Source organism: Microcebus murinus, chromosome 6, assembly GCF_040939455.1.
Source record: "Microcebus murinus isolate Inina chromosome 6, M.murinus_Inina_mat1.0, whole genome shotgun sequence".
In the NCBI taxonomy this organism is placed as follows: domain Eukaryota; kingdom Metazoa; phylum Chordata; class Mammalia; order Primates; family Cheirogaleidae; genus Microcebus; species Microcebus murinus.
This window is the reverse complement of record NC_134109.1, coordinates 79933694-79949674: the sequence shown is the minus strand read 5'-3', so window position 1 is coordinate 79949674 and position 15981 is coordinate 79933694. Positions and strand designations below refer to the sequence as shown.

Genomic DNA, 15981 nt, shown 5'->3' with positions numbered 1-15981 from the left:
GGCTTTAACATTCTTTATTTTTCTTTTTGCTTGAGCAACAACAATGTTGTCTCTCTATTCTGGAGGCTAGAAGTGTGCGATCAAGTCACCACCATTTGTGAGGAATCCACACCTTTCCCTACCCAAAGGACTTCTACCAAGCCTCATCTCCAACACTAGGGATCAAATTTTGACATGAGATTTGGATGGAACAAATACCCAAACTATATCACTTATGTTCTAGAAAGTCTGAATCCTAAGGACCAGTGACCTGAGGAGGCTTTACAATGAGCTCATTTTCTCTAAAGCATTTGGAAGCAAGATGGACTCAAGCAAATTTAGATCAACTATTAAGAGATACAGATATTCTAGGAAACCATGGTTACAACCCAGGGCTGCAACCAAAGCCAACCTTGAACATGCAGCTGCCTGACCAGCTGTTTCAGTCACTACATTGCGCTGCCTCTGCCTCTCACACTGCTGGAGAGAATGTAAATTGATATAATCTGTTTTGGAGGGCAGTTGGTATTACCCATCAATATTTAAAGGTATTAACCCCATTACATTAAAAAAAGTTGTTCCATAGAAACATTGGTACAAGTGTGGAAGAATATAATATAAGGATGTTTTACTACAGTCTGAGAATAATGAAAAACTGTGAACACCTAAAATTCCACCAGTGGGGGATGCATTACAGTACAATGGAACACAATGCAGTTATTTTAAAAAGGTCCTAAAGAAAAGCAAGTTGCAGAACAATTTGTAGGGCATGATCTCATTTTTATTAAATGAAATACATGTAAATTTATGTATCTATGAATAGAAAACAGAAAGGAGACCATGTGATTATTAGTAGTGGTTACCTCTAGTATAGGGGAGGACAGGTGCTATAATAAAAATTAAATTTAAAAATACCTGAGCAATTTTTCTTTATTTAAATAACAAAAAAAAATTTTTTGTTTTTTATTTATTTAAATAACAAAAAAAGACAAAAATTACCATTTACAAGGGGGAAAAACACATTCAAGACTGTACAGCTCAGATGGGTGTGATGGCTCACACCTGTTAACCTAGCACTCTGGGAGTTGAAGGCAGAAGGATTGCTTGAGGTTAGGAGTTTGAGACCAGCCTGAGCAAGAGTGAGACTACTGCCCCCCAACTCTACTAGAAATAGATAAAATTAGCCAGGCGTGGTGGTACCCAGCTACTCAGGAGGCTGAGGCAGGAGGATAGCTTGAGCCCAAGAGTTTGAGGTTGCTATAAGCTAGGTTGACACCATGGCACTTTACCCCAAGTGACAGACGGAAACTTACTGTCTCAAACAAAAAAAGTATATGGGAGGATATTTGCAGGTTATATGCAAATACTACATCATTTTATATAAAGGGCTTGAGCATCTGTGAATTTTGGTATCCAGTGTGGGGGGAGGTCCTGGACCCAATACCAAAGGACAACTGTAACCCAATTTAAAAAATGGGCAAAGGACTTAAATAGATGTTTCTCCAAAGATGATATACAAATGGCCAACAAGCATATGAAAGGATGCTCAAGATGACTAATTATCAGAGAAATGCACATTAAAACCACAATAAGATATCACCTCACACCATTAGGATGGCCACTATCAAAAAATTTAAAAAATGACAAGTGTTGGCAAGGATCTGAAGAAATTGGAACCATTGTACATTGTTGGTAGGATTGTAAAATGGTGCAACCACTTTGGAAAATAGTCTAGAGGTTCCTCAAAAAATTAAAAATAGGCCAGGTGTGGTGGCTCATGCCTGTAATCCTAGCACTCGGGGAGGCTGAGGCGGGCGTATTGCTCGAGGTCAGGAGTTTGAAACCAGCCTGAGCAAGAGCAAGACCCTGTCTCTACTATAAATAGAAAGAAATTAATTGGACAACTAATATATATAGAAAAAATGAGCCGGGCATGGTGGCGCATGCCTGTAGTCCCAGCTACTCAGGAGGCTGAGGCAGGAGGATTGCTTGAGCCCAGGAGTTTGAGGTTGCTGTGAACTAGGCTGACGCCATGGCACTCACTCTAGCCTGGGCAACAAAGTGAGACTCTGTCCCCCCCCCCTAAAAAAAATTTAAAAATAGAATTACCACATGACCCAACAATCCCAATTCTGAAATGTTCTCCTTTCTGTAGCCTGTCTTTTCACTTTACTAATAGTGTCCTTTGACTCATAAAAGTTATAATTTTGATGGAGTCCAGTTTATTCTTTTCTTGGTTGTACTTTTGGTGTTATATCTAAGAATCCATTGCCAAATCCAAGTAAGTCATGAAGACTTACTCCAATATTTTCTTCTAAGAGTTTTATAGTTTTAGCTCTTACATTTAGGTGTTTGATCCATTTTCAGTTTATTTTTATATATGATCAGGTAGGGGTCCAACTTCATCCTTTTTTTTTTTTTTTCCGAGACAGAGTTTCATTCTGTTGCCTGGGCTAAAATGCCATGGCATCAGCCTAGCTCACAGGAACCTCAAACTCCTGGGCTTAAGCAATCCTCCTGCCTCAGCCTCCCGAGTAGCTGGGACTACAGGCATGCACCACCATACCCGGCTAATTTTTTCTATATATTTCTAGTTGTCCAGCTAATTTCTTTTTCTTTTTTTTCTTTTTTTTTTTTAGTAGAGACAGGGTCTTACTCTTGCTCAGGCTGGTCTCGAACTCCTGAGCTCAAACGATTCTCCTGCCTTTGCCTCCCAGAGTACTAGGATTACAGGCCTGAGGCACCGTTCCCAGCCCCAACTTCATTCTTTTGCATGTGGACATCCAGTTTTCCCATCACCATTTGCTGAAAAGACTATTCTTTTTCCCCATTTAGTGGTCTTGGTACTCTTGTCAAAAATCAATTGACCTTAGATGTATGGGTTTATTTCTGGACTCTTCATTGGATTCCATTAATGTACATGTCTATCATTATACTAATGCCACACTGTTTTTACTTGCATTTCCCTAATGACAAATAATGTTGAGCATTTATTCATGTGCTTGTTGGCCATTTATCTTCTTTGGAAAAATGTCTATTCAAGTATTTTGCCCATTCTTAAAATTGAGTTGTTAGTCTTTTTGTTGATAAGGATATCATATCCAAAATACATAAAGAACACTTACAACTCAACAACAAAGACTAACCACCCACAATGAGATACCACTTCTCTCCTACTAGAATGACTATAATAAAAAAACAGAAACCAACAAGTGTTGGGGCCGGGCGCTGTGGCTCACGCCTGTAATCCTAGCTCTTGGGAGGCCGAGGCGGGCGGATTGCTCAAGGTCAGGAGTTCAAAACCAGCCTGAGCAAGAGCGAGACCCCGTCTCTACTATAAAAAAAACAGAAAGAAATTAATTGGCCAACTGATATATATATATATAAAAAATTAGCCGGGCATAGTGGCACATGCCTGTAGTCCCAGCTACTCGGGAGGCTGAGGCAGAAGGATCACTCGAGCCCAGGAGTTTGAGGTTGCTGTGAGCTAGGCTGACGCCACGGCACTCACTCTAGCCTGGACAACAAAGTGAGACTCTGTCTCAAAAAAAAAAAAAAAAAAAAAAAAAAAAAACAAGTGTTGGCAAGCATGTGGAGAAACTGGAACACTTGTTCATTGCTGGTGGGAATGTGAAATGGTTCAGTCACTGTGAAAAACAGTTTGGTAGCTCCTCAAAAACTTAAGAGGCCAGGCACAGTGGCTCATGCCTGTAATCCTAGCACTCTGGGAGGCTGAGATGGGAGAATTGCTAGGTCAGGTGTTCAACACCAGCCTGAACAAAAGTGAGACCTGTCTCTACTAAATATAGAAAAAATAGCTGGGCATAATGCCTATAGTCCCAGCTACTCAGGAGGCTGAGGCAGGAGGACTGCTTGAGCCCAGGAGTTTGAGGTTACAGTGAGCTATGATTAAGCCATTGCACTTGACAGAGCAAGACTATGTCTCAAAAAGAAAAAAAAATTAAATGTAGAATTATCATATGACCTAACAATTACACTATGAGTTGTATACTCATAACTGAAAACTTGTATTCAAACAAAAAACTTGTACATGAATGTTCATAGTAGCACTATTCACAGTAGCCAAAAGGTAGAAACCACCCAAATATCCATCAACTGATAAATGGATATTCAAAATATAGGACACCCATACAATGGAATATTATTCTGCCATAAAAATGGATGAAATATTCGTATGTGCTACCAATTAGATGAACTTTGAAAACATGCTAAGTGAAAGAGAGACATAGGTCACATATTATATAATTCCATTTCTATGAAATATCTAGAATAGGCAATTCCATGGAGATAGAAAGTAAATTAATGGTTACCAGAGGCTGGGAGGAGAGTGGAAAGTAACTGCTTAATGGATACAGGTTTTGTAATAGGGTGATGAAAATGTTTTGGAAATATCCAAGAGGTGATGGTTGTACAGCATTGTGAATGTATTAAATGCTACTAAAGTGTATTATCTTACTTTTTTTTCCCTAGTGTATATCAGGGACATAAAGTGTATTATCTTAAAGTGCTTAAGTTTTATAGAGTTTTACTTCCATTAAAAAAAACATGTCCAGAAAGAAAATGCTTAAGATTAAAAAAAAAAAAAAAAAAAACAGGGGGAGGGGGGGAAATGGGCATTTCTTGAAACCTTAAAATCTGTACCCCCATAATATGCCGAAATAATAAAAAAAAAAAAAAAACAGGGCCGGGTGTGGTGGCTCACGCCTGTAATCCTAGCACTTTGGGAGGCCAAGGCGGGCGGATTGCTCAAGGTCAGGAGTTCAAAACCAGCCTGAGCGAGACTCCGTCTCTACCAAAAATAGAAATAAATTAATTGACCAACTAAAAATATATATACAAAAAATTAGCTGGGCATGGTGGCGCATGCCTGTAGTCACAGCTACTCGGGAGGCTGAGGCAGTAGGATCGCTGAGCCCCGGAGACTGAGGTTGCTGTGAGCCAGGCTGACGCCACGGCACTCACTCTAGCTTGGGCAACAAAGTGAGACTCTGTCTCAAAAAAAAAACAGTAAGTGGCTGGGAACGGTAGTTCATGCCTGTAATCCTAGCACTCTGGGAAGCTGAGGCAGGCGGATCGCTCAAGGTCAGGAGTTGAAAATCAGCCTGAGCCAGAGCGAGACCCTGTCTCTACTAAAAAATAGAAAGAAATTAACTGACCAACTAAAAATACATAGAGAAAACTAGTGCCACCATGCCCAGCTAATTTTTTTGTATATGTATTTTTAGTTGGTCAATTAATTTCTATTTTTTAGTAGAGACGGGGTCTCGCTCAGGCTGGTGCATGCCTGTATGGTGGTGCATGCCTGTAGTCCCAGCTACTTGGGAGGCTGAGACAAGAGGATCACTTGAGCCCAGGAGTTTGAGGTTGCTGTGAGCTAGGCTTATGCCAGAGCACTCTAGTATGGGCAACAGAGTGAGACTGTAACCAGTAAGAAAACAAAAACCAGGGCCGGGCGCTGTGGCTCACCCCTGTAATCCTAGCTCTTGGGAGGCCGAGGCGGGCGGATTGCTCAAGGTCAGGAGTTCAAAACCAGCCTGAGCAAGAGCGAGACCCCGTCTCTACTATAAATAGAAATTAATTGGCCAACTGATATATATAAAAAAAAAAAAAAATTAGCCGGGCATGGTGGCACATGCCTGTAGTCCCAGCTACCCGGGAGGCTGAGGCAGAAGGATCACTCGAGCCCAGGAGTTTGAGGTTGCTGTGAGCTAGGCTGACGCCACGGCACTCACTCTAGCCTGGGCAACAAAAGCGAGACTCTGTCTCAAAAAAAAAAAAAAAAAAAAAAAAAAAGAAAACAAAAACCAGTAAGAAAACCAGACATACAATATATTATAAAAAAAGATATATTTATAAACTAAAAAGTTTCCAAACTCTAGCTGGAGGGAAAGGAAGAAAGGAGGTAGCAAGTATGAATAAGTTTCTTTAGAGCCCAACTTCACTCCTATAAAAACCCAGAGCACCAGCCCATGGGGTCGGCCTCTGCCCTATGGCCTATCCCTGTCCCAATCCAAGGAGCAGTCCCTCCTTGGCCACAGCCCTCAGTCTTCTTGCCAGTTATCCTGTGCCCAGGCAGGCATGGGTGAAAAGTACTCAAAGCCTGGCCCTTTATAGTTTAGGGCATGTAGGAACATCACAAGGTCCTGGGGCAAAGGATCCTGTCGTACCAACTGGCACTCTGCACAGAGTGGGTCTGTCTCTTGATTCATAACATCTTTTTCAGCTGCCTTCTCTGGTGCCAAGGCCATTGTGTCCAGATCCTTAGAGGCTGATTCAACTACTCCATCCATCTTCTGGGTGGCTGCAGCCTCTTCCAGGCTGTCCTTGCCCATCTCTGAAGAGGTGGCTGTAGAGTCTGTGAGTCCTGGGGACAGGTCACCCTCACAGAGATCTAGCACATCCAGGCTCTGTTTGGCCTGGTGCTCTGCCACCAGGTCCCGCAGCAGTTCCTCATCTGTCTTGGGAATGTGGCCGCCCCGGCCTCGGGAAGGACCCCAGGCAACTGAGTTGTAGATAGGGTCATTGAGAATGGGGTGGCCCAGGAACTGAAGGTGGACTCGGATCTGGTGGGTACGTCCTGTAAGTGGCCGGCACCGTACCACACTGGAGTGGCCATTGTAGCTTAGCCTCTGGAACACTGTCTCACAGGGCTTGCCCCGGGGATCTACACGGCATACCCCGACCTTGTAAGACACCACTAAGATGGGTTCCTTGCAGGTCACTTCCTTGGCGGGGAACTCCCCTTCCACACGGCACACATATTCCTTCTCCAGCTGCATAGGAGGGAAGAAGGAGAAAGTCAGTACAAAGCCTAAACTCATGGAGTCCAAACCCTCTGTAGAGAAATAAGGAATGCACCAGTGTGAGATAGAAATGGATTTTTTTTTTTTTTTTTGAGACAGACTCACTTTGTTGCCCAGGCTAGAGTGAGTGCCGTGGCATCAGCCTAGCTCACAGAAACCTCAAACTCCTGAGCTCAAGCGATCCTACTGGCTCAGCCTCCCAAGTAGCTGGGACTACAGGCATGCGCCACCATGCCCAGCTATTTTTTTGTATATGTATTTTTAGTTGGTCAATTAATTTCTTTCTATTTTTTAGTAGAGACCGGGTCTCACTCAGGCTGGTTTTGAACTCCTGACCTCAAGCAATCCGCCCACCTCAGCCTCCCAGAGTGCTAGGATTACAGGCGTGAGCCACCATGCCCAGCCTAGAAGTGGATTTGGACACCATTTCTCCACCCTAGCTCCACCATTTGCCAGTTTCATGATCTTGGGTACATTACTTATTTAACCTTTGTAAATCCCATGAACTCACCTAGAAAATTTGAGATTGAAAAAACATTTATCTTATAGGGCTATTAGAAGCAGTAAGTTAGGCTCTACTAAACTTGGTATACAGTATGTGCTCAATAAATGTATTACAATCCAGATCCAGAATTACAAGTCTCAAGATGACAATCATTATCATTAAACTCTTCTATCCAAGGGTCTTCAACATCATCTACAATGTGTACAACAAGCAGGCTCTCCTCACAATTTTAAAAACCTTATTTAGTCTGGTCAGCACTTTAAAACTTCAAAACAGCAAATCACCAAGAGAAGCAGTATACTCGATCTCTAAAGATCTTTTGAACTATATGAGCTAATAACGTGCATCTGGCACTTTATGTGTTGACTGTCCTGAAGAAGGAAGTGGCTTGCAGGAGACAAAAGCCTGGCTCACCTGCCGGTCCCGAACCTGCTCATGAATTCTCTCAGAGACTGCAGCTGTCTTGGCAAACATGAGTACCCCAGAGGTAAGGCGATCAAGCCGATGCAGTGGGTGTAGCTCCTTGAGTTGGTGCTCCTTGCCCAGGATGAATATGACTGTGTTGTGTCGGAAGCGGCCACAGGGGTGGACAGGAATGGAGGAAGGCTTGTCTACAACCACCATATCTTCATTCTCAGCTAGTAGGCGAATAGGCTCTGCTGTGACTGGTGGCTCATGCCTGTGCACTGTGTTCCGCAAGAAATCATTGTCCTGTCAAAGACATGGGTAACCAGTCAGCTTAGGGGCCAGCAGCCTGTTATGAGGCAACTTCATACCCAGCTCCCCCTGTTCCTTATTAACATGGAAGAATGGTCACAGTACATCCTTAAGCAGAAAAAGCAGTGTGCATCGTGTGCTCTCATTTTGTAAAAATACAGACAGACATACAGGTGGATAGCTGACACAGAAAAAGTACTGGAAGGACAGACAAAAAAAAAGTTAATGGTGTTATCTATGGGTGGTGAGATTATGTCTTTTGGTTTTGCCACCAGGTCCTGTAGCAATTCTCCATCTGTCTTGGGAATGTGGCTGCCCCGGACTTAGCCTATGCATTTTCTCTACAATAAAGTTTTATATATATATAAATTTTCTTTTTTTTGAACTCCTGACCTTGAGTGATCCTCCCGCCTTGACCTCCCAGAGTGCTAGGATTACAGGTGTGAGCCACCATGCCTGGCCTAAATTTTCTTTTTTTTTGAGACAGAGTCTCATTCTGTTGTCTAGGCTAGAGTGCAGTGGCATCATCATAGCTCACTGCAACCTCAAACTCCTAGGTCAAGCAATCCTCCTGTCTCAGCCTCCTGAGTAGCTGGGACTACAGGTGTGCCCCACCACACCTGGCTAATTTTTCTATCTTTTTGTAGAGACAGAGTCTCACTCTTGCTCAGGCAGGTCTCAAACTCCTGGCCTCAAGCAATCCTCCTGCCTCGGCTTCCCAAGTGCTAGGATTACAGGCATGAACCACCTCATCTGGCCATAAAAATATTTTTAAAGTAAAAATTTTTAAATAAAGGAAAAACCTCCATAAATCACCACTAATCATGACCTCAAACCAACAACATCAAGCTGTAAGTCCAGAGATATGGGCTCTGGACCTGGATTTGCCATAGGCTTGCTACATGCTTTTGGGTAAGTTACTTAACTTTTCTGGGCCTCAGTTTCCTGTAAAATGTGAGGGCTACACCAGGCCTGTGCATTTCAAAATTGGGATAGGAGAGGGGATTCAAATCCTCCATTCTCCAAATGCTGAAATCACACTGTCTCCCCTCACAACCATGCGAGCCAGTGTTAAGGACAGGGGTTTCTGGTACCTCTTAGCTGTGATGGAATTTTAAAGGAGTCAAAGCACTGGGCTGGACCATTATATATCTCTATCGGTGATATCTCACAATTCTATTACACATTGGGCTCTATAATAAGTAGTTTAAGTAGTAGTTATAAAAACACAAGCTTTGTAAGTAGCACTGTTGCCTTACCTCTGTGAGTTTTACCTTAGTTTACTCAGTTTTTCCGTAGATAAAATGTGGCAGCAATACCCACTCCACAAAGTTGTCGTTAGAATTAAACGTTAAAGTACATAAAATGCTTAGCTTTGTGCCCAGCACACAGTAAAGAGACATACATGATAGCCCCTATTATTATTATTTGTACAGAGATCTACAATGCAGGGTAGAAAGTGATCAGTATGATTGCCACAATACAGTGTATAAAAGGAACTGTGAGAATTCCAACTTTTGTCCCTTGCAAACAAGAAAGCCGCCTTGACGGACAGGATAAACAGGCTGAGTTCTGACTGTCCACTTGCGGAGATGTGAAGTGGGGGCTAATGTTGTGTTTCAAGTGAAAGTGAGAACGCTTCCGAATTGCCATGATTTCACTCCAGTACCTATGCTCTACTAAGTCTGAAAAAACAACAACAAACAAACAAAACCCTGCCCTCTTTCCTCTCCTGCTTCTGGCCAGCCCCACCAGGACTCCACCTTAAGCACGATGCTGAGGTCCTGTACCGGCTCCTCGTTGAGGTGCAGGCGGCCCGCCTGGACGGCGGCCTCGTAGTAAGCCAGGGGCTGGGCTCGGAACTCGGTGCTGAAGACATGCAGCAAGCTGTGACCCACCCATCGACCTTTGCAGTAGGTCCGGAAGTCGAAGTAATAGGGCCGCACCTTGCGAAGGCCGCCCTCGAAATAGTAGCTGGTCTCTGCAAAGTGCTCATCACCGAAGCTCACCCCAGCCCGTCGCTTCTTCGGGGGCGGCACGACGCGCTCTCCGGCTGCGCCCCGCCGCTTCTTCCGCTTGCCTGGGCCCCGGGCTGCAGCCGAAGCCTGCTCGCTGCCTCCTGGGGTCCGCTCCACTCCTGGGGCCGCCGGCTCCGGGTGCCCTGGGAGCCCCTCACCCTTCGCCTCGCCACCAGCGTCTCCGTTTTGCTGAGCCGGATCTCTCAGTTCGCCTGCTGCCTCAAGCCCAGTCGAGAGAGTTTCCGCCATCGGACCCTTACAGCCACTCCAAGTCCTTGCAAAGCTGAGGTGACGGAGGCGGCAGCGCCACGGCCAGAAAGCGCGGAGCCAGCTGTGGCCGCCAAACCTCATATCCTCATGGCCCTCCGCCAGAGTCGCGATTTGAGGACGTCACTCGGCACCAGCCAATCAGTGAGGCCCAGTACTGAGGCTGGGAGTCTGAGATAAATGAGTGCGCGAGTGAGTGATTGGAATTGAGTTAGAAGAGTTGCTTTGACTGTAGAGTTGAGAGGCTGTGAGGTTGTCTCACCAAAAGTGACCTTGCGCAAACTCCTTCATAAAAGAAATCTTTGGGATTGCTCTGTCTAAAAGCCGTAGCAGGAGTTGATTGTGTAGATTCCGTGTAGATATGCTCAGAGTCCCATGGGTCTGAAGAAATGCTTGAAAGGAGCTTTATTTAAAACAACAAAAAACGCAAACAATTGGAATAAAGGTTACTAAACACTGTGAATATATGAAAAACCACTGTATATTTTATTTTATTTATTTTTTGAGACAGAGTCTCACTCCGTTGCCTGGGCTAGAGTGCCGTGGCATCAGCCTCGCTCACAACAACCTCAAACTCCTGGGCTCAAGCAATCAATCCTCCTGCCTCAGCCTCCCAAGTAGCTGGGACTACAGGCATGCGCCACCTGCTCGGCTAATTTTTGCTATATATTTTTAGTTGGCCAATTAATTTCTTTCTATTTTTAGTAGAGATGGGGTCTCGCTCTTGCTCAGGCTGGTCTCGAACTCCTGAGCTCAAACGATCCGCCCACCTCGGCCTTCCAGAGTGCTAGGATTACAGGCGTGAGCCACCACGCCCAGCCTGTATTGTATATTTTAAAACGGTTAATATTTTAGCATGTGACTTATGTCTCAATAAAGCTGTTATATATGTATTTAACACACACACAAAGCCCAGAAACAATGTTTTCATCCTTCTCCTTAACCCTACCAGCATGAGAAGGGTTTAGATGTCTCCCATTTTGCCTCCCATATGCTCCCATCCTGAAATTAAAACTGCAAATGGATCAGATGACCGTACTTGCCAAGGTTCTTAAATGCAAGATACTGAAACCAACTCTGGTTAACTTCATCAGAGAAGGGATTATGGAAAGGATATCAGTGCCTCATAGAATTCACAAGAGATCTGAAGAATAGACTCAGATGAGGGGCCAAATCAAGGAAAGTCAAGGCCTTTGAGAACTAATCCCACCTAATGCCAGGGAAGAAGCCCAGTTGGAATGTTGTAGCTACCAGACACTATGTCGTGCCCAAGGACTCTCTGCCCTGCAGCCCTGATACCCCTCGGAAATCCCTAAATCCCCCTATGTCTCTGTGTCCCTTTCTCAAGGTTCAGAGTTCTGTAGGGGAGCCTTCCATCAGCCAAGCCTGGGTCACTGGTTTGAGCCCTCATTTCCAGGGTGCCGGTAAATAGAGGAATTTAACCCTCTTAAGTTTCCAGAGTGGGATTCCTCCAAATAGGTAGGCGTTTGGATGCTAGGGTGCCAAAAAAAGGGGACAAATGCTCAGTCCAATTCAATACACTGAGCATTAGCCTTCACTGGGCCTTTGTGATATAAAATGCCAGTGTTGATTTAGGACATTCTTATGACATGCATTAGCACTCTGGAGAGGAGAAAGGGAAACTTTTTTAAGCTAAATTCCTTCTTCAAGTCATCAGTCTCACCAAACTAATTGAGGGACTTCAGCTGACACTCTTATTCTAGAGCAGGCACAGCAACAAAACTCAATATGCTGAAAAGCCTGATTCATGACTCCCTTCTCAAAATGAGAGTTAGAATTTTCCACTGATTGTGGAGTGCATTAGAACCAAGTTGCTTCAAAGGACAGACATTATCTCTCAAGCGAGTCACCTTATTAAGGTATTCACAATGAGAGTAGCACCCTATCCAAAAGAAAAGTATGCATTCTTAGCTAGCCTCTCTGCCTCATAGGATTGGAGTGGGAGAATTAAACGAGTAACTTTGAGTAAAACACTTAGAATAGTGCCTGGCAAAACTATGGAGATAGAAAACATATCAAAATCTTGTTCCCGGCCGGGCGCAGTGGCTCATGCCTGTAATCCTAGCACTTTGGGAGGCCGAGGCAGGCGGATTGCTTGAGGTCAGGAATTCGAAACCAGCCTGAGCAAGATCGAGACCCCGTCTCTACTATAAATAGAAAGAAATTAATCGGCCAACTAATATATATATAGAAAAAATTAACCGGGCATGGTGGCACATGCCTGTAGTCCCAGCTGCTGGGGAGGCTGAGACAGGATTGGACTGCTTGAGCCCAAGAGTTTGAGGTTGCTGTGAGCTAGGCTGACGCCACGGCACTCACTCTAGCCTGGGCAACAAAGTGAGACTCTGTCTCAAAAAAAAAAAAAAAAAAATCTTGTTCCTTTACTGTAAGCAACTGTAAAAAGAAATCTTGTTCCCCTCTCCCCTTCTGACCTATTGAATGAGAATCTGCATTTTAACAGGATCCCCAGGTAATCTGTCTGCATATTAAAGTTTGAGAAGCACTGGCATAGACCATGTAGAGTAGACATTTGTCATACTCTATGGACATCAAGCATTTTCTGAATACTATTCTTTTGTTTGTTTGTTTTTGAGACAGAGTCTCACTTCTGTTGCCCAGGCTAGAGTGTGAACACTATTCTTTTGAGTGGGGAATTTCTCACATTACATTACTGCCGCCAAGAGGTGGAAGCCCTTCCAGCTTCTCTTGCAGCTTGGGCATAGGCATTTGACCTGGACTCCATCTCTCAGGCACAGGCATTGGTTCATACAGCAGTGGAAGAAGGCACAGTGTGGAATCCATGTCTGACAAGGTAGCATTGGAGGCATCTGTTTTGGGAAGCTAATGGCAGGGGAGGTTCTTGCATCCAGTGCCCAGTCAACGATTCCAGCTGTAGTGGCAGTAGCAGTGGGGTGTTCCCTGAGCAGTCCCTCAGTGAGGTTTAGACACTGTTTCTGGCTGTATGGATCTAAAGCCTAACTCTCTGCCCACATTGAGATTCTGTGAACTACTAAATATTCTTCAATCCTGTGCTTCAATCCTGTGCTGTAGGGTCGCCATTGGCCACACATAGCAATTTAAGTTTAATTAAAATAAACTAAGCCACATTTCAAGTGCTTAATAGCCACATGAAGCTAGAGGGCTACCTCATTGGACAGGTCAGACAAGGAGTGTTTCGATCATCACAGAAAGTTCTATTGGACAGAGCTGCTTTAGTTAATTTTATTTACTGCCTAAACTGGTTAGAATTAGTTCTGTTGTTTGAATTAAGAAATCCAACTAATTTGCTATGATAAGGATTTAAGTCTTTATTTTTAAGAACAAAAGAAAATCAATCATCAAAGAGTTTTTGGGTGTTTTGTGTGTTTGAGAGAGAGAGAGGATCTGACTTCCATTCCAAAGGGATCACCCTGGTTGCAACACAGAGAAATGACTGGAGAGAGAATCACAAATTTAGCTCTAGTTCAGTGTGGTCCTTGACCATGAGGGTTCTAGCTCAAATATTCACACAGCAAACAATTTTTGAACATATGCCAGACTTGGTTCTGGAGATAGGGAGGTAAGAAAGACATGTTTCCTGATCTCAATGAAGGCTTAGGCTGGTTGAGGTGACATTAAAAAACATATTAGTGCAATCACACTGCATTGAAGGAGAAAGCTCAAGGTAGAGGGCTGCTGACTGGCTTCACATGGTTTCCTAGTGTGAGCAGTCCTTAGGGAGGCAGCTTATGGTTTTACTTTGGCTTATGGTTTCAGCCTTCCAAGACCAGGATCTGGTTTGGATTTGTTCAGTGCACACATCAATCAGACTCAGAAAACATGGGTGAATTGGTAGGGTGCCAATTTGTTCATTCATAACTTTAAGCTTAAATCATAAAATGTAATTTTCCCATGACTGGGCTATTTGTGACTACTGTAAAAGGAAACCTCATCTTGGTATTAAGATTCCTGAGAGGCCAAATTTGAAATCAAGAGTTTGTTTGGGCCGGGGCATTGGGTCACATCTGTAATCCTAGCTCTCTGGGAGGCTGAGGCGGGAGGATCGCTCAAGGTCAGGAGTTTGAGACCATCCTGAGCAAGAGCGAGACCCCATCTCTACTAAAAATAGAAAGAAATTAGTTGGCCAACTAAAAATATATAGCAAAGATTAGCCAGGCAGGTGGCGCATGCCTGTAGTCCCAGCTACTTGGGAAGCTGGGGCAGAAGGATTGCTTGAGCCCAGGAGTTTGAGGTTGCTGTGAGCTAGGCTGATTCCACGGCACTATAGCCTGGGCAACAGAGTGAGATGGTGTCTCAGGAAAAAAAAAAAAATTTTGTTTGTTGAGCATGAAATCAGAGAAAAGAGCTGAAGTGAGTCATGAGACCATGGAGTACCTTGATGAAGCACTCATAAACCTAGGACAGTGCCCCTTCCTGTGAATCAGATACTGCCAGATTCACGTCTCTCTCCCTATAATAAGCACTGCCAAAATCTTGTCTATTGTTTGCTCCCTGGACTTCTAATGTTCTTATTTTCCGCTTCCTTCTGTTTGTATATTCTAAGAATGATTATACATGTGAGCAACAGTGGCTCACACCTGTAATCCTAGCACTTTGGGAGACCAAGATGGGAGGATCACTTGAGCCCAGGAGTTCAAGACCAGCCTGGGCAATACGGCAAGACCCTCTCTATAAAAAATAGAAAAAATTAGCCGGGCATGGTGGTGCACTCCTGCAGTTCCAGCTACTCCGGAGGCTGAGGCAGGAGAATCGCTTGAGCCCAGGGGTTGGAGGCTGCAATGAGCTATGATGACACCACTGCACTCTAGCCAGGGTGACACAGCTAGAACCTGCCTCAAGAAAAGAAAAATAAAATGTGAGCAACAAGCCAGGCGCAGTGGCTCAAGCCTGTAATCCTAGCACTCTGGGAGGCCGAGGCGGGTGGATTGCTCGAGGTCAGGAGTTCGAAACCAGCCTGAGCAAGAGCAAGACCCCGTCTCTACTATAAATAGAAAGAAATTAATTGGCCAACTAATATATATATATATAAAATTAGCCGGGCGTGGTGGCGCATGCCTGTAGTCCCAGCTACTCGGGAGGCTGAGGCAGCAGGATTGCTTGAGCCCAGGAGTTTGAGGTTGCTGTGAGCTAGGCTGACGCCACGGCACTCACTCTAGCCTGTGCAACAAAGTGAGACTCTGTCTCAAAAAAAAAAAAAAAAAAAAAATGTGAGCAACAGAGTACCTTGTGGTATTTTTGCATGGTGGTACCATAGCCACATTGATTGGATTTGGACACGTCTAGAGACTATGACTATTTCCTCAGCCCAAGTTACTTCTACTGGTGGTTGGCTGATGTCTTTTATCACATTTCTTTTTTTTTTTTTTTTTTGAGACAGAGTCTCACCTTATTGTTCAGGCTAGAGTGAGTGCCATGGCATCAGCCTAGCTCACAGCAACCTCAAATTCCTGGGCTCAAGTAACCCTGCTGCCTCAGCCTCCCGAGTAGGACTACAGGCATGTCCCACCATGCCTGGCTAATATTTTCTATATATATTAGTTGGCAAATTAATTTCTATTTATAGTAGAGATGGATCTTGTTCTTGCTCAGGCAGGTTCTGAACTTCTGACCTTGAGCAATCCACCCGCCTCGGTCTCCCAGAGTGCTAGGA

General features: G+C 44.2%; 2 protein-coding genes across 2 annotated transcripts in view; one reads left to right on the top strand and one right to left on the bottom strand.

The window, feature by feature from the left end:
* Window positions 1-15981, top strand: part of CCDC32 (coiled-coil domain containing 32) — a 375634-nt gene that overhangs the window by 347757 nt on the left and 11896 nt on the right. The window lies entirely within an intron of this gene.
* RPUSD2 (RNA pseudouridine synthase domain containing 2) lies at window positions 5864-10727 on the bottom strand. The gene is made up of 3 exons (XM_012766427.3): window positions 9789-10727; window positions 7723-8019; window positions 5864-6773 (listed from the first exon to the last, which is right to left on the bottom strand). Exons 1-3 carry the CDS (start codon window positions 10392-10394, stop codon window positions 6042-6044), a joined length of 1635 nt encoding a protein of 544 aa, XP_012621881.2. The 5' UTR covers window positions 10395-10727; the 3' UTR covers window positions 5864-6041.

Coding starts and splice junctions, on each gene's coding strand:
- RPUSD2 (XM_012766427.3), bottom strand. CDS start 10,394: ATGAGGTTTGGCGGCCACAGCTGGCTCCGCGCTTTCTGGCCGTGGCGC. Junction 8,020..9,788: donor ACCTCAGCATCGTGCTTAAG/GTGGAGTCCTGG, acceptor TGTCTTTGACAG/GACAATGATTTCTTGCGGAA. Junction 6,774..7,722: donor AGCAGGTTCGGGACCGGCAG/GTGAGCCAGGCT, acceptor CCTCCTATGCAG/CTGGAGAAGGAATATGTGTG.